The sequence below is a fragment of the Anopheles funestus genome, chromosome 3RL, assembly GCF_943734845.2.
Source record: "Anopheles funestus chromosome 3RL, idAnoFuneDA-416_04, whole genome shotgun sequence".
Lineage (NCBI taxonomy): Eukaryota > Metazoa > Arthropoda > Insecta > Diptera > Culicidae > Anopheles > Anopheles funestus.
Window position 1 is genome coordinate 55,126,330 of NC_064599.1, and position 26,879 is coordinate 55,153,208.

At 41.0% G+C, this 26,879-nt stretch overlaps 1 protein-coding gene across 1 annotated transcript in view; it reads left to right on the top strand.

Annotated features, from left to right (window-relative positions):
* Nucleotides 1-10,713: 10,713 nt before the first annotated feature.
* Nucleotides 10,714-26,879, top strand: part of LOC125767987 (zinc finger protein 503) — a 119,607-nt gene continuing 103,441 nt past the window's right edge. The window contains exon 1 of the mRNA XM_049435058.1: nucleotides 10,714-13,934. Coding sequence (XP_049291015.1) covers nucleotides 13,085-13,934 — 850 coding nt within the window. The 5' untranslated portion in view covers nucleotides 10,714-13,084. The remainder of the gene's footprint in view (nucleotides 13,935-26,879) is intronic.

Consider the following 26,879-nt stretch of genomic DNA (forward strand, 5'->3'; position numbering starts at 1 on the left):
TTTAATTGAAATTATTTTTGTTTTCAAAGAGATGGTTTATGTAATGTTTTCATTTGCAAAAAAAAATCCTTATAGATTATTTTGTGTACAAAAAGGTTTTTTTATAAAAAAATAATCTCCTTAAAATGCAATAAAATCATATTTTTTTTTCTTTCTTTGTAAAAACAAAATAAGAAAGGAAATAAGGACCAATTTGTGGCTACTTTTCAAATAGGATACCAACAAAATCTTTAGTCGTTATCTTCACAACAATAAGAGTTACTGCAAAGTGTTGTTTACACACTGAAACAAAGTAAATCTTGTATCTTAATTTAACAATTCATGATGAAAAAGGTAAATAAATGTAGTCATAACGAATCACTTACGTATACATGACCAGTTTTCAACAATAAAGATGAGAGTAGTTTCATTCTCTTTTAAAAAATATATTTCTTTTATTTATTTTATTTATAATTCATGATTACGGCTTCGGCCGTATTGTCAGCCTCTGGAGCTGAAGCAGTACAATTATCATTATTATCATAAGGCATTTATTTAAAAAATACATATTGTTTTAAAAATGATCAAAAGCATGTTCAACAATTCAGCTATGGATATTTAAATTAATAATCAGTCTGCTAAAACCAACCAGGATTAAAGAAGCACATAAACAAGCAGAGAAACTAGAACAATTTGTGAAAATTAATTCATTCTCATCATTTATTCAAACTAAGCTACATGCAATACGGGATAATGCGTTTGCTTACTCTATTTACCGCGTCACCTTTTTGTGTACGGAAATACATCCCAGCACGTGCATTTGGGTGTACGTTCGCTGGCTACCTGGACATTAACGCCACCGTATACTTTTAGTGCTACCGAATCTGTGAACCATGCTTTCTGCTTTGGGCAGAACGGCTTTGTGGAATACTCACCTTGTGTGGATACGATCAGCAAAAACCAAAAAACTAGCAAAAAATAAACATCCCTACCTGCTATACACGTTGGCGTAGGATCGAGGTGAGATTTATGTTCACAATCTTTCACCCTTTTGCTGTTACTCGCGGCTTACATTTCGGTCGTTGTGTTTGCGACCAAGTTTGCAAGGTTGCACAAAATGGATGGTAGCAAGTTTGTTTTTTTCTTCGTGTTTTACCCAACTACGAACACAGGTAGCCCACGCTGATGCCTTTACTTTGTGTGCGCTTAGTTCTTGGGGATGAGTTTTTTTTTGTTTGTTTGCAATCCAGAATGTTGGATGATGATGGCCATCAGCGCTGGCCGGTGGCATGCAATGTGCAGTTGCAAACCCCCCTGGCGTACGATGCACACTTCAAGGTTGCATAAGCACAACCTACGTGACCACATTGTGCCGTGACCAGGATGAGCGGCTGCTTGCTTTCTGGTTGATTTGTTTTTTTTTTTTAGTTTTTGTTGGGTACATTTTACAACTTTTATCTTCGTGAGTAAACATGCAAGAGCAAAGAGTGAGTGAAATGAAATTAAGCGTGGTAATTTAACTGTAAATTAAACTGTAAAACTAGCAATTAAATTCAAACAATCAAATGGTTATTGCTGGTGGGATTAATTAAACACCTTTTAGCTATTTGTATGAACTGTCCGAGGTGTATGTGGGAAATTTTTATTATTATTATTCCATTCTGTAGTAGTTCCAATCATCTCAAGATAATAATAAAGGGTAAATGGCAATATATTTGCATTTCTAAATATTCCATAACATATATTAAATAACACTAATTTGTGAGATTAAAAAAGACGACAGATGAATTGTTGGATGAAAATTGTATCACATATTTAAACAGAAGAATAAGTTTTTAAAGGTTTGCTGCTCATTTTTACACGAAACATACATAAAATAATTATAAAACAAATACAATAACAATAAGTCAACATATGGAAAATAAATAATACAATAAATTAAGTACTTCGACATACGAAAAGTGGTTGTTTATAATGCTCATTTAAAAGCTAAATAAATCAAAACTATTAATTTTTTTATATGCTTAGAATGGCCTGGCCGTATTAAGACTTATTTTACCAGGTGTCAACTTTTGTAAATCTTATTTAAAATGTAAAAATAATATTTCATGAATATATCACATTTCACAAAGGTTTTATAGTTGTGGGCTATAGTGCTATTATTAATCAACTTAGATGAAAGTGTAACATTAAGCAAAAATTTTAATTCTTTTTTCATCTATAAAAAGGATTTTCTCACAAATTTTGGCAAAATGTTACAATTGCATCCGACCGATCATTCTGGTACAAAAAAACTATTCTCTCACAACAACCATGAAGACAATGATCTTGACATTGAAAGTTTGTTCTAGCAGGGTCACGTGAGTGCTTCATATAAGCCTTTGCCATTCTTTACAAACGAAACATGTCTGATGCTCTACATACACACATAATGCCTAGGATACACCAACGCGAACGTGTAGCAAAAAGGCATCGCGTAGGTGCACAATATTCGGTGCATCTTTCCGAGAAAATTGCCAACATCCATACGGTGTCTTCTCGGTGCCGATGGACGATAATGCATCTGGGATGATCTTTCGCACCAAACGAAGCGTACCGGTGCATAGTAATGCATGGAAATGCACAAGCTCTGGTCTTCACAACATTAACAGCTCTCCCGAAAGGTCACACACCCGGTGGAGAATGATGGCCAACCGTAACCGACGCGTTTATATTGTGGTCACGCATATATGTCGTTCCTCGAAGCCTCGTGCTCACTTTATGGATCAACCTTCGGCGTTGGCTGACCGCGCTCGGGCGTGTCCGTGTGTGTGTGTGGGTGGGTAGGTGGGAGGTGGTGGGGATAAATTTCCACCAAGATAAAACCCAACCAGACACACATATTTTCCTGCTGCGTTGTGGGACAGACAGCCATGTGAGGGTGTTATAAGAAGTGTGAGCAAATATTATTTTTTTGCTTGCAAATGTCATCGCTGGACATAAAAATGTTATGTTTTACGAGATTTTGCATTCGATGGATGGTAAGGGAAAGCTACTGTTGCTTCATAGTACTTCCATGTGATAGCAAGCTATTAAATGCCACAAACCCACAGTACAAGGGATTTTCCCGCATTTAAAAGCTTTCCCGTATTGTGTAAGGCGTTGAGAAAAAAACGGTATTCATATCATTCGATGACGGGAAGCAGCATTTCATTGTGCTTTGCCATCTTTACAACGGCAATCGTAACTGTAATTGGATTTTCCCAAGATGCTTTCATCATAGTAAAACCTTTTTTTTTACGTTCATGCTATCAACCACCTCAAACCAAACCTCAACACCTTTGAAAAGCAATACTGAGAAAGTGATTTTGTACCGTGCAGTGGAATTCCCGCCTAATTAATCGCTTGATACTAGCCCAGGCCTGAGTAAGCAATCGAAAAGTAAATGCTTGGAAGGTTCGAATGTTGCCACTTATCAACAGGTGGCTGGCTAGGCATCCATAAACAAGCTGAATAAAGTTATTTTTTATAGTAAACGACTGAAGAAGTACCAGCTTTGGATACTTGTAAAAGTTAGAGAAGATTTTCTTTTAAAAGAAATTCGACACTAAACTACCTTCGTGGTAAAGCTAACGCTTAGAAGTGCATCGGAATGCATTAGAAAGCAAAAAGCCTAAATTCTACAAAGCTCGCCCACACTCGAACCGCCACAATCATGCAATGAACGGAGGGATTTCGTAAGCTAACGTTCATTAAAATCTCGACATGGTGTATAATTACCAACGAGAGCGTTTTAACGTTATTAACACGCACCGTAACCATCTACACCATTTTTTTTTCCTGTGACGGTCCTTACGGTGCGAGGCACGACACCATCGAAGCAAACCGCTACGAAGCGGCCATATCTCGGTATGGAACCTACAAAACGGGCGCGTGTGTGTATGTGTGGGTATATTACAGGAAATGTGTAATTTCATTAAGAGTTCGGTGTGTTTGCCCACGATGCTGAAAGGTCCCCATTGTGGACAAAGGTGACGCAGAAGCAAATTTACCGAGCGGCCAAAAAAATATGTTTTTTTTGTTGGTTTTGGTGTTTTTGGAAGCTCAAGGAACGGGGAGTGTTTCCAAGGGTTGACAGAATGCGGGACGGTGTAGTGGTATTTTTAATGTCAGTGTCAGTACTGGAATCATATTTCGACGCTCGGATATTAACGAGGACACTTCACACAGCGCTGTACACAGCCACAGCACAGAGAAACCTGTCCAGGAGCGTAAGTGTGGAGCGATTTTCGTTAATGAACGGCTATGCTGAGTTCGTGGAAAGCAGAAAAGCTCCACGGCTAATACCATTGGAGGTGGAATTTTGATAGTTCATCCTACGAGGATAGCAAAACGCACGGTGATGACGATCGTGAGTCAAAGGACATTTAATACTTGATTCATGAAATCAGGTTGTGATAATAATTATACAATCAAAAATAATAAATAAATAAATAAATAAATAAATAAATGAAATTTTTAATTAACTTCTATGTGTTTCGAGAAAATTCGATTTTTTTTGTAAATAAGTAAATTACGAGGAGAGGGGCGGCCCGGTGGTGCATGTGAAAAACGGCGCCCGTCCACACGGCAGGGACCGGGTTCAAATCCCATCCGGACCGTCTCCCCGTAGCATGGACTGACTATCCTGCTACGTGGTAAAATAAGTCTTGATACGGCCAGGCCGTTCTAACCGAGCAAAAAAAAAAAAAAAAAATTACGAGGAGAAATTGGAAACGGGTGAAAAATTGATACAGCAACGTTTATAGAAACGGGTATTTTTCCAAACTTTGTATTCAATATTTGAAAATTTTAAATATTATAAACTGTGACGGTTAGATGTGACTTATTAGTTTTTCTCAAGTGACTTTTCCTAAATTCACTTTAACACTCTTCATTAGCTTTTGCATATGAATTCTCTTTCGTTTGTCTTACTTTTTCTCATTTTTTTCTATTTTTCAACATAAGTTGCTGGTTTAATTTTTTAGGATTGCCTTTGTATAAAAAAAGCAAAATACTGTAGTAAATCAGTTTGCTGCAAGCTCGTAGAGATTAATCTTTTTCTCTGATTCAATTCAATGACGAGAACCAAGATCAGATCAAAGTGTTGCATTGCGTTGGGGAATTTGTTTGGGTGAAAATGTTTTTCACTGACGCAGGTACATCATTTCCCTTGTTTGCAGGCTGAGCCGTTAATTGTCGTATAAAAATGGCAAACGATTTTAATCTTGATTGAAGTCTGTTTCATCAACCATCAGTTTATTGTAGGGCTTTCGAACCTTAGTTTATATATACATTTTTATATTTAGCACAACGCACCAAATGCTATTTGAAGACGGTAAATCTTTAGTACTATATCCGTGTTAATGTGCAAAAACTTCCTTCTCTATTTAGGAAACAATAATGCAAGAGATAAATACACATCGAACATTTGAAAATGTTTATCGAAGTTTTTGTTCCTGCACTGAATGAAAAGAAATCCCTTGAAAACCGTAAAAGCTTATAACATAACTTCATGCATAGAATATATCGTATTACTATGAACGAAAAAAAAAACACAACCGACTATTGTGCAATCGAAATCGGATTTACAATGTTACATCTAATTTCCCATCACTTTATCCCGCACCTACACATATCGCCTGTACCATGTTCAACTTACGCGCAAATTGATACCTGTAGAATGGAAAATGTAGATGCTGCTACAACACCAACGTAAGCCATCGTACGGAATGGAAAATTGTGCATTGTGGAAATGGAATGCGATGCTTCACGGTCGCTGAGTGCTTTCTTAGAGAGATTACAATAAAACAACGACCCGGACTGGATCTTCGCCTGCAGCGTATCAAATGGCCAAGAAAGTAGATACATTTTTCCAGTGTAGCTCACCATGCAACTAAAGCATGTGTTTTCCAGTGTGTACCTGAACAGAAGGGGCGTCATGGAGATGTCCTTTTTCACTTTAATCGAATCAGTAACGGAAACGGAAAGGATACGATGACAATGTAACAGGAGGGCTTCGTAAGCAAATGTTCCCAATCTTCGTGTCGTGCATACGTTTGGGAAAGGTTTTATATTTTTGTAGTCTGAAAATCTGAACCGTTGAACAGTGCTGAATGTCATCTGTGCTTTTGTCGCTCAGTGTATTTTGACAGATACTGCAGAAAAGAGGTTCGGCAACATAAATATTATACCTTTGCGGTGTAATAGAGATCAGAAACAATATTTTCATTGCTTACAAATGTGCTCCTTCAAAAAGTCTTCTGAAACGCTGTAAATGTACTACTATGTAAGTAAGGATGTCGACTTTATAACATAAAGTTTAAAATAGACATGTCAAACATAAGCTCTCGACGTCTTTCAATTCGGCCTGCAAAGGGAAAGCAAGAACTGCTACTGGTGTCTGATAGAATCAGAAAACATATCGTATTATGCGAATATTAAACGGGTGAAGTATTTTTACATGGAAACAGTTTTCTGCAGAGTTTATTACAGTTTTTTTTCAAGTAACTTGAAAACCATTCTATTTTCTTTTAAAATGCTTTCCTACTATAAATTGATTTCTTCATAATTTGTTCGATCAATTTTTTAAATGACATCAGCTAAGTGGAAATCTGTCACAAACAAATTGGTCTGTCCGGCGTAGTTTTTTTATTATTTCCATAGTTTTTTTAGTATTTCATGTTGACTTACAGCAAAATTTTGCCATCTCCGTTTATTCCGTTTCTTCAGTTCAGTCGGAGTGCTGTCGTGTAGAAAAATCTATTTACGAAAAAAAGTAAAGCATAAAATAGTGAGTATTTGTTTGTTTTTTTTTTTTCATTATTTATCTACTTCTGCATTTCACTTTGATTTTCACACCCTGTCCTGAAAATGAAAGTTTATAAAAAACTTCAGTCTTTATTTCACAGCAAGTAAGTGTTTCTTTGGCGTGAACTGTACAATAATTTGTTTTCAAAGCAACAAATTATTTTTATATATTTTAATAGCGAGGTATACATCTTTCCTTACCATTTTTATAAAACTTTTATTAGTATACATATTTACATACAATAAACAAACATTGAAACATTAAGAAAACACATAATTTGTTATAAAACCAAAAACAACGAAACATACCAAAAACCACCATAACGAACTTTCCATCATCCATTAACATACCAATAAAATGAAACGGCAATATGAGTAACAATTTCATCATCAAATGAAATTGCGTCGATGCGTCGTCTTCCAGCTAAGAAAGCACAATGTCTCATGGGGAAAAGCAAAACGCAAAAGGTTGCTGAATTTCTTTTCGCCGAATGCTCGCGCAGTTCGCACGTTAGCTTGCTTGGTATTTTCGCATGAATGAAAGTAGCCCACAAATACATGCGCACCCGCTCACAGATACACACACAGATGTGTGTTTCGTTTCTTTCTCGTTTTCTTCCTTGTGTTAGGACGCATCAACACGCATCATAAAAGAACAACCTCATTTTGACAGTCTGATGAAAGCTTTTCGCGAATTTGCTGGGCCCGCATGAAAGAAGGGCAGATGATTCGTAACATTGATGGTGAAATGCATGTACATAAACACACCAACCACTCTGACCCTCTAAGAACATATAAATACACACACACACACACATACATACGCATACATAAACGTACAGTGGCTGAAAGGATCGGCGTCGTAGTTCGAACGGTAAGGTAAGCAACCAGTGTGTGAATGTGGAAGCTTGTCCGATGAACAGAAAGAAATAAATATAATAAATAAATAACAGCAGAAGAAGGAAAGCCCACGGTAAAGAAGAAGGTACAACACGCGGCACACAATTGGTGTGAGTGTGTGTGAAAAGAAGCAATATTCATAAAGAAGCAATCGCGAGAAGAAAGAAGGAACAAAAACAAAAAAAAAACCAACGCCAAAAACAAAACCAACAAAACTGAGCTTTTGCTTACGTCAAACGGCAAACGAAGCTAACGCAAGGGGATGAGGAAGGCCCCAAAAAAGCTTCATTTCGTCGTAGTACATCGTGTCTCAAATTTATTCTAACTATTCCACCCCGTGTCCTTCTTGCTTTATCCCATGCAGTTTCTCTTCCCGTTGGTTGAGTGGAATGGTGAGTGGAAAGTTTTGGTCTCGTTCTATGTGGTTTCGGTATTGAGGGGGTATTGCGGATGTCAGAACGTACGTCAGTTGGGGATCGGCTCGGCAGGACGAACACCTCAGAACGCTGCGTAGGCGTCAGAGAAAGCGATCTCTTCTTTCTCTCCCCACCAACAGTTGGTGTGTGTCTAACGTTCGTTACGGTTCAGTTTGGTGTGGTATGCGTGGCAGAAGCTACCGTGTGTGTATGTGGGGGGGTAGCATGTCAAATGTCGGAATTTTCCCCAACCCGAACTAGGTGGAACGTTTCATTTCCCCTGGTTTTCTTTTTTGTTTCGGGAAGCTTCGCGTGCTAAGCAGGGGAAAAGACATTCGACAGGTACTCAACATTTCTCCTCGAACGCTTCAAAAGAGCTTTACGGAGCCGATTCACGCCACAGATGGGATGGGAAGGGAAAAAAAAGCATGACGGTGGTCACCATCCTGTCTGTGCCGATGTTGCCTACATGGAATTCTAACCGATCGATGGGAAAAACAGCTGAATGGAAACTGGTCACTCACGAGTTACCTGTATTTAGTCCTGTCCTCGCATATTCTTTCGGCAAAATTATTTACCACCCTTTCGGTGCTCCATTTCCATAAACCGTGGTGATTATCTTTCACAAAACAAACTACCACAACAGAGAGGGCAGAACAGCGAAACATTGGAACGAATGTGTCATCAGAACGGGCACAATGGGCACGGTGCGGCTCCTTTATCCTTGATAATATCAAAACAAAAACATTACAAACCGTGTTGCAAAACAAAACAGTAACAAGAAATCCCCCCTCTAAGTATATCGAAACCGTCGAGTGCTTGAATCAGAACCTACCGGGGCGGGAAGTTTTGGGGGTTTTCCATTGTTACTCCTAGTTTATGATCTTCCTACATGTCAATCAGTGTGTCGATACAGGTCCGCGTTTGAGGTCGGATTTGTGGTGGAATTTCCATGACAAATCCGTCGGAATTAATCATCAAGCATGTGTTTTTGCGTTGCAGGGCATTTCGCTATACTTTAGGCGACACATTGTGTTGGTTGGGGAAGTTGGGGATTTTCCCGACACGAGTCGTTCCGTGATTCGGGGATGAGAATTTGAATTTAATGGAATAATCTTCCTCTTTTGTAAATACGACCGTATGTACGTATAAGCGTTGGATAATTATCTCACGGGTAGTGTGAAATAGAAACGAAGCAATCTTGATCAAGGTCGGTATAATGTTTAGTAAATTCTACTTATTAAGGATGAATTTGCTAAAATGGTAAAGTGAAGATTTCGCTAAACCTTCCAGACACTAGAAGTATAACAAAGAAAGTGTATAATTTTTATTGTTTTCATAATGTAAACTGGCATGTATAAATCATTTGAAGACTTTATTATATCCCTTGTTAACAACCTTAAATATTGCACGACACTAGTTTATGATGAAGATGATTATAGCAAGGACAGTCATGGCTACATTTCCCTATAAAGTTTACCTTGAAAGAACCGCTTCGTACGTGGATCTGCGTCATTGGGACGTTTATACCCATCCATGAAATATGACTTGAAATTATGGCCAATTATTTTAAGCAAATTGCAATAAAAGCATTAAAAATGCTGTCGCGCTTACTAACTAATACTGTTTTGATACCTCCTTACTGACGTATTTAGAACGATAAAGCCCGATTGGACCGGAAAACAGGACACCTGAATAATGTTACTTTGCAATGACACGCTTAATGTGCAATTCAAACGAGCAGCGAGAGTTAGATTACAATTTACTGGCAAAAACGTATCTGACCTTCAATCAACACGCTCAATGGAGACGCCTGGTACTTTACTCCGTTCTGGTGTTCTATCCGCAATCATGCCCATGGAATGCGTCGGTTTCGCAATGTATAGTTTCCACGTTTTGTCGGGCGTTTGCTCACACTTCACAGAACCGGTAGGGAAAACAACAGTGAACAATTCGCACTAAAAGCACACAATGAGAGGAATGAAGGAATGACACACGCTGACAAGGTTGCGCGGAAAACAGGAAAGGAAAACATGACACCATGCAGCGGGTAACCGGAAAAGGGATCACTCCTTCGCTAAGCAGCGGCAAAGCGGAAGCTTCCCAATTCTGAGAACAACCGATGACGATGACGACATGACATGACGACGCGAAAAACAGCACCGTACCGTCACCTCGTACCGCCACCAGCACCACGTCAGTGTGCGAATTCCAGCGAATGAAAAAAAATAGTAATACACAAAAAGAAAGAAGTAACAGAATCTGTGGCCCTTGTCGAGACCTTCCTGAATGGACCTGTCCCTCGCAGATGATGCGCAGGCGCCCTTTTACGCCATCGTATGCGCCTTCGCTTGCTGCCTACGCTCGGTTGCGACTTCCTGGTCCACGATCGACGGTGCTTTTTAGTAGCGAACCATTCACACACTCACCCGAGAAAAACACAAGACAACCCACTGCCACACCACACGCGTGTCTGGGCATGGCAGGGCCCGAAGTCACCAAAAGTCACCGCTCGGCAAAAGCTCCTTGACGAATTTTTGGCACTCATTTTCCAGGGGTTTTTTTCCGAATCTGACGACCACGCGCTTTATAAACTTTTCTTCGTACGGCGATGGGGCTTTGTGGAGAGAACTAACGGAGGACAGAGAGTTCGCGTATGGTGAGTGTTATGTCGGAAAAGCCGAACCACCCGAGTAACCCGAGAGCCCGGTGCCCGGAGCCGCCACACAGGGCTAGTAAAACCGACACGAGCACCATTCGGTACCGTTCATTCGCGTTCCATCCCTTGACGAGGCTAGTAGGGTGTTAAAACGGTCCGATAAGCGCGCGTCATGGCCAAAGCGGCCTCCCAGGGTGGTCATACTTACCCCCTACTGTGCAGCACCAGCAAAGGCAGTAGAACCAGTAACAGCAGCAGCAGCAGCAGCAGCACCATCGTACTATTATTAGTTCACTAAGGTGCCACTGAAAAGGAAGAAGGAAACAAAAAAACATCAACACACCCGTGACGCTCTGCGAGGAGTTGCCGATACTTTTACTTCTCACGACGCCAGAACTACTCCCGCGATTCAGCCGTATCGGAACAGGATACCTTACTAATACGGGAGCCCGCAAAACAAATCTGGGAACCAAGAACAAGTGTTGTTGTTGATTATTATTATCGTTGTTGTTGTTACACATCCTGCAGGATTTCAGCCGCAACTGACGCGAAAAGGGTGCCGTGCGTGTGAACTAGTGTAAAAAACGAATCCTCTCGGTCTCGGTGTCTTTCGATTCCTTTTTAGCAAATAGCTTCTGAAATGTTGACGGTGTCTAGGACGAGCGAAGCGCACTAAAGGCTTTCGAGGAAGGCACTTCAACTCTGTTTATCGTTCCGGGCGCAATTCGGGAGTTCCACCGTGCAGCAGCAGTGTGAAGAAAAAAAAACCGTAAAGCAAAAGCTGCATTCGTTGCGATTGTGCTAGATATTCATGTGCGGGATATCGATTTACTGCTAGAACCGAAGGATACACGGGTGATAATCTGTAATTATCTCCCAACTGTTTGTTCGGAACCGACGGTGACGGTGCGTACCTTCACTGGTCGATGCGACAAGCAATTTTGTGTTTTGCGTATGTGTGTGTGTGCGTGCGTATGACTGAGCGGAGTGTCCTGTGTGCACAAGGTGTACATTTGATCCGTGTCTGCCCGTGTTTGATGGCGTGTGTGTGTGCGTATGGTGCGTGTACTGAGTCCGGTTTGTCAGTGCAAGTGGACGTGCAATGAATGCCAACGGTTTGGTGCATCCGGTACGACACCACACTGTAAAAATCGCCCCGGAAACCGTGTCCAGTAAATTGGCAATAAAGGGAGCACCCGAAATACTGGCCAGCGTGTGCGTTGCAGTGTGCGAAACATAGCGTGAAATTAGCCCTTGCCCTTGCCACCCTCGCAATTTTGTCAGTAAAGACAGTAGAAAGTGAATATCCCCTGTCTGATCACTCCCGTTTCCTGGTTTCGGTTCGTCATTCCGTGGTCCGGTTTCGTTATGTGCGTACAGCTCACCCGTGGGTTGTTAGTGTGGCGTGCAAGCTGCCACAGCGATCGTGCGTGAAAGTGGCCCATTAGGTGAGACTTCGCGCTAATAGGCATCTATTTCTGGCTAACAGCAGCAGGGAAGGAGAGTGAAAAAAGCAAGAAAGTTATTAGTCGCTTCGCGTTTGCCGAAAGTCTAAGCTGACTGACCGTCTTGATAGGGACGTTCGGAGATCCTGTAGGAATGCATACGGTGCGATACTAGAACGCGTAGTTCATCCTATTCCTTGTAGTGTGGTAGCAAGTTCCTATTCTGAAGCTACATTCCAAAACATCCGACATTTTGCTTCCACACCCGTAACCGTACCGTACAGGCGCAGTAACGCAGCGGTACAAGATAGGATTCGACTTTAGTTACTTTCGACCTCCGAAGCTACACTACTTGATCCCGTCCCGACGTCATTAGTCTTTCCGAGAGCAAAGCGAACGTGAAGGTGTAACATTTCCTGGAACCATTTCGTGACTGGGACTTACAACGAGAACGAAAAGTAAGCAAAACGGAAAGCAACCGAAGCATTCGTCCGCGTGTGTGTGTGTGTTCTTGCTCGGTGGTGGAAGGACCTGTTGAATATCAAACTGCGGTAGGTTAACCGTTACGGACGTTCGTGTCAGCAGTCATCAGGATCAGCCCGCGCCGCAACCGGCACAAGCATCGAGAACAAAAAGAAAAGAACAAAAGGTCCCAAAGGTCCCCAGGTATCCGCGTCCGGGAAGAGCCGACCCGCGCGGGAATACCTCATCCATCTTACCGCGTCGCACGTGCACATCACCCATTCGGTGTCCGTGCCCGTGAACACTGCCGAAAACCCGGGCTCCTGTTTTTGTGTGAGTGTGGGTGTGTGTGTGCGCGCGCGTGAGAGTGTGTGTGTGTGTGGTAGCAGTGAAAAATGATCCGACCGATTCTACCGATACTGGCGTACATGAGCGTGCTCTCGAGTACGTACTCGCTGCACATGGCACGCGATGCTTACATCAAGCCACCGCCGCCACCACCACCCGCCCAGTTGCTCGACGATCTGGACGATATGTCCGAGCTGCTGGCAGAAAACGGTGTCGACCTGATGCGGCCAATGATGGGCACCGTTCACCAGAAGACACACAGTGGCACTAATGGTGGCGGTGGTGGTGGTTCAGTTGGTGGTAGCGGCAGCATCATCAGCAGTAACAATGGCGCCGTATCGTTAGGTACCCTGAACCATGTGGCGAGCAATGAGCTGCCCGAGCTTAGCCCGCCACCAGCGCATCTGCCGTCGGGGTTACGCCACGGTCCGATAGGGCCACTTGTTGGGCAGCCACCGCGCGGTCTGCAGGAACTGTTCGGTGTGCAGACTAACTTCGATATTCGTGCAGCGCAGCAGCAACTGTCCCACGGTCCGAATGGTGCGACATCCACCTTCGACGTCAACCAGTCCTCCTCCAGCGGCATAGACGATCGGGATGAAGATATCGGTGAAGGTGGTGTTGGAGACGGGAGAGGTAACGGTGGTGGTGACGACCTCAACGGAGCTGCCGCTGCTGGTGGCGCTGCTGGTGGACAGGGCAATGTGAATCTGCAGCGGTCGGCGTCGAGCAACAAGCGAGCGTCACCGACCGGTGGTCGCAATAAGATGATGGCCGACTCCGCCCAAGATGTCGGCGGAAGCAGTAGCGGTCTGCCATCGATTCCGCACGGCATCGCAAACCAAATGATGCTGCGCAGTACACGCGGTCAGCGACAGTACGATGTGCCGCAAATTGGTAAGTGACAGTTAATTTTTGAATTTATTTCAAACTTACATTTTATGGTGCTATAAACTGTGCTATAAAATGGAAGCACATTCATATAATTCCCATTCATATAATTGGGAAATGGGTCGCTTCACAGAAAGAGTTCTATGATTCAAGCTATATGACTTTACTAAATATTATAGTAAAAACTTATCTTCTTTAAATAATTATGAATGCTGAATTATGAACAAAATAACTCAGCTGGATCTTCCAGTAATTGAATTTGTACATTATCATACAATAAACCACAGAATGTACTGAATGAAGACAACCGATATATTTTATTTTATTTGATTTTTTAAACATCAAATAGAAATTCCCAATCTGTATTGCGTATATTCAGAAGTAAAGTATGCTACTGCGGAATCGATCTGTTAGATCGATATGTTAGAAGTTTTGGTTCAAAACTGATTTTTTGGGTTAAAGACACAAATTATATGTTGAACTATACCATGAGTATGTTCATCAGTTACTAATTAATTTTGAAATAAAATTATCTGATTTTTTTTATTCGTGTAATACGGCCTGGCCGTATTGATACAATATCTGTTATACAATTGTAATGTATCATATGAGAACAAAAAAATGAATTTATGAGTGTATTGTGATATTTTTAAAGGTATGTCCGTCCACAAACTAAATCTCATTTTTATACGAATTATCAACAACAGACAAGCTTTCGCACAATTGGCCAAGCATGGAATTAATCTTCAAACCAAACAAAAATTACAAGTTGTTGAAATAACGAATATTTTATCTTGGTATATCCCCTACATGGTAATAATGTTAATAATAACAGCATTATTATTAATAATTAAATTACTAATAATAATGAGAAAAAAAAAGAAAAACTACCTCAGTACAATTGTGGGATGCTTTTGATGAGAATCCTGGATTGAAACTCAACTCACAGAACACTTGTAACGTTGTAAAGACAGCAACGAGAGAAACACTGGACCATTCATTTCGTGCACCTGGTGCATCTTGAAATATTCGAAAAGTTCAAAATGTTGTTCTTCGAAACATACTTTGCCCATACTTCTGCACAAACGGTCGAGGTCAAACTGCATTCTTTGCAAGTGCGCTCGTTCCAGCGCATCCAACAAGTGCTGCCACTTCTACTCGCTGAACCGTACTTGGACCGAATCCGTCGGTCGATTCGTTTCGCTGGAAATTAAATCAAATTACACACTAAAAATGGTTACGACAATCAAATCAAAATAAATGCCATCGTCCACATCGTACGGCGAGCGAGAACCAGAACCAGTGCGACACAAAATCTGAACCCTGAAGTCCGGAATGCTACATACCGAGCGATACGTGAGTCGATTTGTGGTAAGGAATGTCAGTTGCCCGCACGGTGCAACCATGGCAATCGTCATGGGAAAGCTCGCTGTGATAGTGTACCGAAGCGTAACCGCCTTGGTCTTGCCGTTTCGGTCACACACCCAGTGGATGTTTCGATGATGGATGAGTACAGAGCGCATTGCGGATGGGTTAAATTTTCATCCAAGCACAGAGAAACGGGTTCAAGAAAAATGTCCACACGCAGCAGCCGAGCAGTATGTTTTGGGATGAAATATATGAACGCGGTTCGATGTGAAGAGGCCGCCTAGTGGTGAACATAATGTAAATTGGCATGCTCATCGTCTACGCGCGCCTGTGTGTGTGGGCGCTTCCTGGAGCTGGTGATATTTTATTTCCACATTTAATGATGTTCCATGGTACCTTTTGGGTTTTTGGATGGGCTTTTCCCAAGAGAGTAGGAGAGAGAGAGAGAGATAGGGGGAGAGAAAAATCACACAGAAATACGCTTCTTGATCTACATGTGCTTGTGAAAAGTGGCAAACGAGATAGTCCTATTTGATGAGGAGGTTGAATTTTATTGCCATCTTGAATGTTTTCGTTTTGAAGCGTGGGATAAAAATGGTACTATTTGCATTAAGCAAGCCGAAGCCACGATGAGCCACCCAAAAGAAAGCACAAAAAAGCTACCCCCTGAATATTACCGAAGGATGTGGGAAGAAAACAAGCTCAACTAACGATACATTCGAGTAACAACCGGTGGGTAAACGGTTCAAATCCTACAGGTACGCGCGGCTTATTGGCTACGTGTTGTGCATCGTCGGTGTGACGTTATGCATTCCAATGAGCAACATCCGACCAGACCGGGCCGATCGATTCAATCGGACTAGCTTTTATGCTTTTATCCTTCTTTTTTTTTTGGTCGCTGTTCGTTGTATCCTCCCCATTCACGACACAACACCGACCAGAACGCCTTAAGCCGTACGTGACAGGCTCCACGATCTGGATCATTTGGCGAAACGGGACTCAGTGGTCCCATCTCGGGTGGACTCGCGATAAAAGCAAATGCATTACACCACCCGTAGTGAAACCGCCGAACCGGTGTGGGTTGAGCGAAGGGGACAAATTGCGGTCAAATTAAGTCGATTGTGCTAGTGGATTAAATGAAATTGACAGTCACAAGCCAGCCGGAACAAACACGGTGTCGGTCTTGGCCATGGAACAACGGAATGAAATAAAATCAAATTTAAAGCTTGGGAAGATTACACCGAACATTATACACCGAGCGCACACGATGTGAAATCGGTTTACTCGCTTTGTTCCGTCAGGTGCGTCAGACACACACAAACACAGACATACATTGAATGGGAAAATGCTGCAGCACAAAACATTTCTGAACCTTTTCCAATTTCTAGCACTCCCTACTGTGCACGTTTGTCTGTATGTGTGTGTCGGACAGAAATCAGCAATTGAGGCGAATGGATATAAATTCCTGCGAATTTATCCTCATCGCCATATCATTATCGCCATGTGTGTGTGTGCGTGTGTGAGAAAGATTCCTGGGAAATTTGGTTCTTCCTGTTTTTTTTTTCCCACGAACTTTGTTATGAAAAAACCCCCTTGCGGGTGGTCCAATGGACGAAGAAAAGTGGAAATCCTTCCTTAAAGCACCTTCTCCACTCCACCCCAAAAACCCAATCAGTCGCTGTCGGGTGCAAAAATACTTTCTTCAAAATGTACGTCCCATGGTAAATGGGAACCGCTGCAGGAGCTCAACCAAAGTCGTCCATTTTCGCTAATGGTGTAACGATGCGCCGTTACCGTTTTACATATCATTTTGCGATAATCCAACGAAAAACCGTGGGAAGCCTTCGGCACGGTGGGACGTCATCTATCCATTTCCCATACTTCTAGAATGAGTAAAAGCGGGATGCATGTTAGGGAAGAGAGTAAACATAGCGGCGGGGGGAATAAATAGCGTTTAGAAGCTCACACCACTTTTCTTACTTGCGTTTACGCAGGAGCGAAACAATCATATTCCTGCATGGTAACCATATAACCTTCAAAACGCGAACCTCCAAACACTTCACTTCAACCGGCCACCGTTGGCTTACTTCCGAGAAACGCACGCACCATTTGTTCACACTTACATCGTGCCACGATTTGGATGCCGTGTGTGCCGTGGCGATGCGTGTGCTTAAGCCTAACCTTATATCAAGTCGCGGGGTCGTAGGTCGGTTCGCCGTACTGCCGTATCCGCACCGGAAGCAACACACATTCACAGACACACACACACACACGCCCATAAGCCATTTTACCAGTACGACCTAACCGACCACGGACGATAAAGCTCACCTGTTGCGCAATTTCCTGCTGTCTGTCGTTGATGCTTGTCACTCTCGCCCTAAAACAAAGCAACACCCAGTACCCGGTGTGCCGCGTGTTTTCCCGAGGGGACAACTCCCGAAATGAATGAAGAGTAAACCAACCGCCGACAGCGGACCGAGTGGACGAGGGCAAGAAAAATTTAACATCGCAAACGAAACTCCCATGGTAGAAAGCTTTCCATCAGTTCGGTATTTGTTTATTTGTTGTCATTTTTTGTTTGTTGTTTTATTGCTACGAGAAGCAACACTAATGGCATAAAATCATCTCTTATCAGCAAAATACAAATGGTACGGAATTTCTACGTTCTGAATGAACTAAGAAAATTAGCTAATAGCACGAATACGCATTGCGATTGCATACCTTTAGGCGCAGTACTTACATATACTTGACGAATTGATAATTCGTTTCCTTCCGGCTGTTTGGTAAAAGTTTGGATAAATTCCAATTTTATTAACGTGCAAGATTTCCACACTAGTTAGGTTCTGATAGGTGTCTATCCTAGCACATAGTAGCATGTGCGCCTGTGCGTAACCTCCAGTACAGCGTGCTTACAAATATTCATCCCTTTTTTATCCGTTAACGATGTAATGGTTTTTAATTATTACATCAATGAGTCTATCACAAAACACATAGTGGGTTTCATGCAGGAGATGGATATACACATATAATGAGGAAGAAGAAGGAAAGAGAGGCATATGGCTCTAGTAGTCGAAAGCCCTACAGGAGTGGTTGTACCCTTGAATATGGCGTAGGAGGTAACTTCTTAGTCCCATAGAGGGTAGTGCCCCACTCAACGAAAAGAAGAAGAAGAAGAATCAATGAGTCTGTTGCACCGAAAACACCTTGTTACTGTTTTACTTCATTACTGTGTAGAGCTTTCACTCACACAAATGTTGCTATATTCAGTAATTCGAGCCTGCCAGTTTCATCATAAGCGCTTAACCAAAAAACTAATGTAATATAGTTTAAATATCTTCATGTGCGACAAGGAGAGATTAAATACCTATAGTTTCTTTTTCAACAATGTTTGACTTCTCACATTTAAAATAATCAAATGTCATACAAAGTCGTGCAAAATACATTTTGAAAACTCAAAATATTTAATTTGAAATAAACAGGCAAAATAATTTTGTTTGTTCCCAGAACCAGTCATGGCCCAACTCCATACAATAAAGCAACTTTCGATACCGAAAACTCATTACTCGGTCGGTAGAATCATTTGCAAGTGAAATTACTGTTTCGCTCTCGAAAGCACATGTATGAGCATTGCAAGAGGAACACTCGAGGCATCCAATGAATATTCACCCGAGCTTATACGGGCTCGAACATATTCCGGTACGTATCGTAAAATGTACATACACCCAGTCAATGTAACCAACTACCGAAAACCCACATCATCTTCAACAAACTGATCCGATAAACTTTCAGTAAAGTGTTGCAAATTATAAGCTCATCTGACACCGTTGCATGAAAGGCTTCACTCTCACGTAAACTGCTTCCTACGGACTAATATTAGCGACCAAAAGTTGTACTTACTTCCGTGTCCGTGTCGTGCTTTCGGTTGAGTACGGACGGAATCTACGGTAGAGTGCAAGTTTTGCAAACACACTGCCAAGGATGAACCACGATAACTTGCCGAAAAACCACAGCTTCACTAAGCTGAGCTAAACGAGACAGCTGGGAGATTAGCACGACACCGATAGTTTGTGACGCTGAAACGGTAACTTTCTTTGTTGCAACTTTTCTTCCGTACACGCACGTTCTTGTACGTAAGCTTGCGGAATGTGATCCCCAAATCCGGTGCTTTACGTAGCGAGTGACGCAAGATAGCAGATTTGCGTGGGGTTTAGATGCAAAACCCTGTCGAACATAGCGAGATAATTTTGGGGAAAATTTGACTATTAAACGTTTTTGGATATGTTTGCAATCCGCTATATCGTGTTGTAACACATTTGATACGTTTTCAGACATATTTTTAAATTAATTCTCCATTTCCGGCAGAAGATATGTACAAAACTGTGAAGAGAGTTTACAATAGGTGATAAAGTGATCAATATTCTTCATACGCATTGCATTTTTCTTCAATTACAAAATTACGTAAAAAAACGCAAGAACAGATAGAAATAAATTAGATTTTAAAATGTTTTTGTCCTTGTAAAAAAATTTGAATCATCTTTGAATTTGAGTCATCTAAAAATCATCAAAAATGAACCAACACAAAAGAGCGTCGATGACAACGATGATCGCGATGTTAATGTTGTGTTATGCTAAATATAAACACCTCAGTTAGTGAAACATGTTAATGTTATTTTATGCATCACTAGCCACTTTTAATCAAGTGAATAATTCATCGATGAAACGATAAAGATTACAATGCTCACGTATTCATCTAGAGCGATTTCAGATAGCAAAACAAAGCGATTGTTACGTTCGAACAAAAAGGCAAACAATGTAACCGAAGCTCACCCATCGTTTGTTAATCCAATTATTTAAAACCGGCCTGTTTCAGCAGCTAATCGCAGCCATAGTTTTAAGCTGTCTTATCAAACATTTCGAATGAATTTATGGCTTATCATCATTTCCAGCCCACTAGCCCGCAACATAATCACGCGATCGTTAAATTTGTTTCGGGCATTTCGCGGTTACCTTTAATCCCACCTAAAGCGGCGCAGATTGTGCCTGTTCGTTTCGTTGGTGGCTTCCCCGTTCGAAAAATATTGCATTTGATTTAACATAATTGGCAAACATTCTTCTAAATCGGTTAAGCTAAGCCACCCGAAAGCCGTTAAATTGATACGCTAAAGGAAGGATTTCGGGGCAACGGTGTCCTCGTTGTGCGACCGTCATGAGGTGGGATGGGTGTTTGAAATAAATTACGATTTAGGCAAGGTGGATTCGTTTGCGAACGTCCTGGATGTATCAATCTTGATTAAAATTCTCCTACGGATTGTAATCTGTCCAATAAAGGCTTACGAGGGGCTTTATTTGCTATTTTTGGACAGACGAACAAAGCAACGTTTAACGCAACGTGTTCAGCGCCACGTGGTAAAGATGGTTAAAATATTAATGTTGAACCCAACTCATGAACTCCATTTTTTTCCAATAATTAATTTTTAATAATTCTATCGTTGTGTTAGACACGCTGCGTATTATTAAACGTAATTAACGTGTTAATAACTACCTGTACAAACATTCCATTACGCTTGCATTTAAAGGCAGAGCGGAAAAGCCATCATAAAATTTATTTTGCTCATTTTATAAGCCGCACCAAACAGCACAGAAAATTACGGAATGAAGGTATTGTAAATGCTTTTGTTCTTTCGTCCTAGCTTGTCGGGCCACCATCTAACGCCATCGTCTTCACGCATGTTGCCCAATATTTACACGCTCGGCAGACAAATGATAAACAATAGGCAGGCAACCTGACACCTACGTGTTTTTGGGCCACAAGCCACAGCAAAAGAATCGCACATGAATGAGTTTACGTTGGTGTATTGATCGGAATGCGCGCAAAAGAAAGCGAAACGGGTTGATCGCTTTTGTTTTAGTCGAGCCAGTGCGTAGGAATTTCACCCATCCTGGGGAATGGTTTTGCGTGTGTGTGTGTGTGTGTGTGTGTCTGTGAAATTGAGGCAATGTGGCATATTGAAAGAAAAAGAGTTTGGTTTAGTCGACAGGACGATAAAATTTGGACACAAGTGGCAGCGCAACGTCGCCGTCTTCATTTCCCTGCTGCTACTATCGGTGAAAATTTATGGCCCATGCCAACTTTCATTAGATACACCACCTCTACACCCACACACGCATTTACACGCACCCACACGCGCCCATGTCAATTAGAAGCAAGGGGAAGAAAGAGAGAGGGAGAGAGAGAGAGAGGGAGAACACCCACAACCTAATATATGGTGTCCCTTCGTCCCAAAACTGTCAGTGAAAGTAACGTCCAAATTACGTCCTGTTGCTGGTAGGAACTCCTTACTGCAGATCTCTTCTTTTTTCCTTCCCTTTTTTTCCGGAGCTAGATTTTCTGGACGACCCCGGGACGATAAGTGAGCAGGTCACTTTTCATGATGCCACGCTGATGATCGTGAGGATGAGCAGCCGTATGATGATGGTGACCTGTAGACATGATGGTAATGAAAGTGATACCGTCGTCGTTGTCGTCGTTGTCGTCGGTCGGTCCTTCTCGTGGGTTACGGGTTACGGATAGCCTGGAAGGTATTGGGGCATTTTTCTTCCACCAGCAAACCAGAGAACCATCCGATCCGGTTGATAGTGGAAACCTGTCAACGTATTCGGGTTAAGTCACTGTGTGCTGTGTTTTTTTTTCATCTTCGCTCCTTCGTTCGTATTGTTGGGTCGCATCTGGGAGGCGACCCTAAAATTTCACCGGTAGAAATTGGAGCTTTCGTTAGCAGCGATGGTTGCAAGCGATGAATTTGTGCTCGGTGTCCGGTGGTGATGTATTTATGGACCAGAGGTCACTGGGGAGTGGCCATTAAGGTTTCATCTTTGCGTCTTCACTACCAACTCCACAATGAGCTCCCGTTTACTATAGCATCTTATAGGAAAATAGTCCAATTTACTGTACCCACAGTGTTTGAAAATTTATCTTTTACATAAATAACTGTTCATTTGTAGGAAGATACAAATGTACATAATTATTTGTTAAAATACAAAAAAAGAAATATGATGATCCATACTCCAAATATTGTCTACACAAGATAAGCAGCATAACTCTTCATTACTCATCATTCCCCTATATTCTTTATAGTTTTATTACACGTAGGGGCGAAAGTAGTCCTAGGGACTCAAAATCTGTATAATAATAAAAAAAAATTACACGTCGTACAGCATTAGTCTTCTTCCTATTTCAGCCTATTCAAGACATTCTTTCGAAATATCTTCTCATTCGCCATGGTCAATATCTATTTTGTGCATATTTTTGCATCCATATTTCAGTTTTCCAGTCGTCTTCTATTTCAAAATTTACTATGTTTGAAGTATTCCTAAGACCTTAGATTTAACAATGGGTGGTGAAAGGTTAATTTCTTCTTACAATTTTTAGGATGTTAGATGTTCTGTTGGTACTTTAATTTACATATTGTCTATTCCTGATGACGAATGCCATCATTCGTGCTGTTTTTTATGGTAAAATCGAAGCTTTGGACCACACTTTAGATGAGATAAAAGTTATTACCAACTACAAGTTTTCAATTTAATTTGAGAAATTGCGAATCATTCATTCAAATACGATCCGAATTACTTCAACCGTTTTTTTAACATAAACCAGATTTGTTGGTTTAAACTTTTTGCACCAAATAGTTTAACAATTTTACTAGTTTAAAATCCTAAGCATACTAAGATCACTTGTTTCGTTGTGCATGTCTAATTTAAAAAGTGTTGTAAAAAGTTTTGTAACGTAACACAAATACTATATATTAAAGTTCTCATAAATATTAAACATTATTTGTACAGTGCATCAACATCAACAGACTCCCCCACTATATTCCACATTGCCCAAATAGCAATAGAAAAAAATAACCATTTGCCCGTAACTTATACCATTGTTGCTTATAATTCATATGATGACGATAAGAAAATATGCCAACTTCGTTTTTATTGCCCACCCCAAAAACTATTGAGTGCACTCACCCACGCAATCGCGCCTTACCGTGGACTCGGTTACAGACGTATAAAATGGCACTAAAAGCCGAATGCCGAAAGACAAATTATGGATCTCATTTCGGATGGCCTGTCTCGAGTGGCTAGTCGATCGGGTTGACTGTTACAATGCAATGATTCATGGTTCTGTACCTCCTTTCACCCCACACCCACATTTCCGATTGAACGTTGGCTTGGAGTGTTTCTGCTTTTCATTCAAAATCCACTCAAAACTTAGGAGCAAACCTCATAAAACAACTCAACCCCAATAGCACGCGGGTTTGGCACTGCCGTTTGCCTTACTAAATCAAATAGCCCCGATTGAAAGCTCTCGCTCCAGTACGTCAAGCCTCGAAATGAGAAACGAAAAGTGCACACACACACACACTTGTTTTACCTCCCACAACTCACACAGGCCGCCGGAAGTGGTCCATCATAAGGAATGTTTTGCCATTCCCATAGCCACGGTAGAAACGCATCCGCCGGAATAGAATGGCACACCATTTAGCACACAAAAATTGCACCACCACCACCATAATGCAAGCTGAGGGCAGAGCAAGAAAAACAGGCAAAACAAACATGAGGGAAGAAAACGCGCCCCCTCGTTTGTCAATGGCAGTGCACTTTTCTCACCCACGACCCAACTGTGGGTCTGCCATATGTGGGAAATGTGGCTCTATCAGTGGGTTTGGAAATGCAATTTGTCACAAACAACTTGCCGTTGCAGCTTTTCGTTGGCATGCGGCACAGTTAGTTTTGTATAAAATATCAATAATTCCGTCTACGGCGAGCGCTTTGGCTATGGCGCGTCTACGCACACGGGACCCGTTTTGCCATTTTGCACGCGCTTCAGTTGATGGGTTTTGATTTTATTATTCGCACAGACGTGTGTTCGGAAAAGATGGTAAGGTGAGCTACTTTTTGCCTTCCGTTAGCTTTGCAAAATATTTCTGGCCAAGATATTATTCGAAAAAAAACACCGAACGACACATCTTGAGAGAATTTCAGACATGTTTCTCAAACGAGAACCAAAATAAAGTATTAGTATTAGTAATAATAATACATATTTTTTGATAGCATTTGATTAACAATTTAGAATTGAATATTGGTACCGCCCTTTAGACCATAACTCAATGTGTTGGGGATCAGCGGTGTCTTGTAGTATTGAAAAATTGTGGATAACACCCTTAGTTTCTTACATCCTAACTACATCCTAGTTACATCTTACATCCTAAGTTCTAAATCCTATTAAACAAACTTAACTTTATACGAATACCTCTAAGAGCACCGTGGAGCTTTATATTTTTCGAGGCATTCTCTTACTTCCGACATCCTCGCACTGAGAGCATTATTGCTGAACATGCTTCAAATATGTCAACTTTTTGCCTAGAAATACACCAAGATATTTAACATCATCTTTCCAAACCATATCCAAATCACCTACCTTAAGCATACTATCAGCGCGACTTTTAGTACTCATACACCGGGTGAAGAATATGCCTTCAGATTGATTTTGAATAATTTTTACTTGAGTGAAGTACAATTATGTCCTTTTTCCTTTCAGGCTGAGTTTCCATTTTTTCATTAGATATGATGTTTGGATAACAATATACGTTCAAATACTTAGTTGAAATATTTAAATTATGGATAAATTAACACTATGAACATTTATGCGTTCAAAAGATCATCCTTGTTAACGAAACTATTATCATTTTTTTTCAATGAAATTTTGCCGCATGGAATAAAAATCATTGGAGAAAGTTGCTAAAAATACATGATAATAATGAAATGTTAAACAGAATGTTAGACGCTCTAACTAAACAGTCACCTGAGACTAACGCATGCCAAAAAAATAGACAATGTTATAAAAGAGCCAAAGGGCGTTAGTTTAGAAAAAAAGTTTAAGAAAAGTTCTTTTTTTCTCAGCCATCTCAGTCTCTGTCAGTTAGTCAGTCTCTTTTCATCCCAATGTGGTAGTAGCAAAGAGTTCCTGGTTTATAGCTACATTGACTCTTTTTCTCTCTTCATTTTCTTTCTTAAACTTTTCTTTCTCTCTCTCTCTTATACACATACACACACAAACTCTTTTAAGAAGCTTCTTTTCAATTTCTAGTTGCAGCGTTTGCCAGGATTCCGATTCGCCTGCTAAACGTCTCTGCTAAATCCTTATTTTCTTTTCCCTTGTGACGCCAGACGCTACCTGACGAAGCCACATGTAGCTGCATCTGATTTGTATGCTCATGCATTTTCCACACCGCGCGCATTCGTGTGGGTGCACGAGTGTGTGTGTGTGTGTGTGTGTGTGTGTGGCTTGGTTTGCAAAACAGACGCAGTTTTCCACCCACTAGACGCCATGGATTCTTCACGGAACTAAGCGTCCGTGTACGGGCGAAAGTTTTAGGCAAAGGAAAAAAGGACGGGTCCGGTTTTTATCGTTCATTGCCCCCGACGAAAAGAATGACTTCGACGTTTATCGATTGCAAGTGCAAGACAAGTGGTACGCTTAGTACGTGTTGCAGACGTTTCATTTTCGCGTGGCTGTGATTGGGTTGACGATGGTGTAAGACGGTTCGCTTAGCAAGGAACATTAACTGCAGTGAACTGCAAGCTAATCGTTGACCTGTTGTCTACTGTGCATGAGATTGCCAGAAAAGGCTGATTGATTTTATACCAACTCGAAAGGCAGGATTACAATAACTATGAGATATGAAAAACTTCATCAACACTTTACCATGCCAGTTATTGAATTTATTGTAAGATAATAATTTTAAGTAACATAAAATGGCTCATATCGTGTTTAAAAACATACATAAATTAAATTAAACTTATCATTGAAGTTACTAAACATTCCAAAATGAAACTATTTAATATGTTAGCTATCAGACGAAAACATGAAATGAATTATTGAAAAACATTTTCAACAATGTCTTTCAAATAGTGGGAAAATTAAATCAAAGCCTCTGTCCTGTTGACGTTCTCTTCTCTTCATAATTTGTTGCAAAAATGATTCATTACAATTTTGTTATAACTGTTAAATCAAATTAAATTTACAAACCCATCCAGATCACATGAAACATATGCGTCGCATTGAATTACGAATAACATCCCAATTAAAAAAGAAGAGCAAACACATCCAATTTAACTTCAGCTGCTACCACCGCACAATGTACAAATAATACCAAACATCGACAGCCCACACTTTGATGATGCACTCAAACCCCGGAGGTGTATCGTTGCAACCGTATCTGATTTGCATGAACATGTGCACTGTTCCGTGTATGGGTTGGCGTGAAAAAAGGGTGCATCATCTATTGGTGGATAATTACAAAGCAACAAAAACATGTAAATACATTTTGCCTCGAATCCCCGCGGGTTATACAGTCAGTGAATACAATCTGCCTGTTTGAAAGTTCGATTATTACATTTTTCTCCTCTTTCTATTGATCTTTTATGCTTTTCCATGTTTTACCAATCCAGCTTTTATTTTGATGAATTTATGCTTCAACTTCATACTTTTTCCAGCAACCCGAAATTTGAAAGTGTTTCAAATACAGGAGT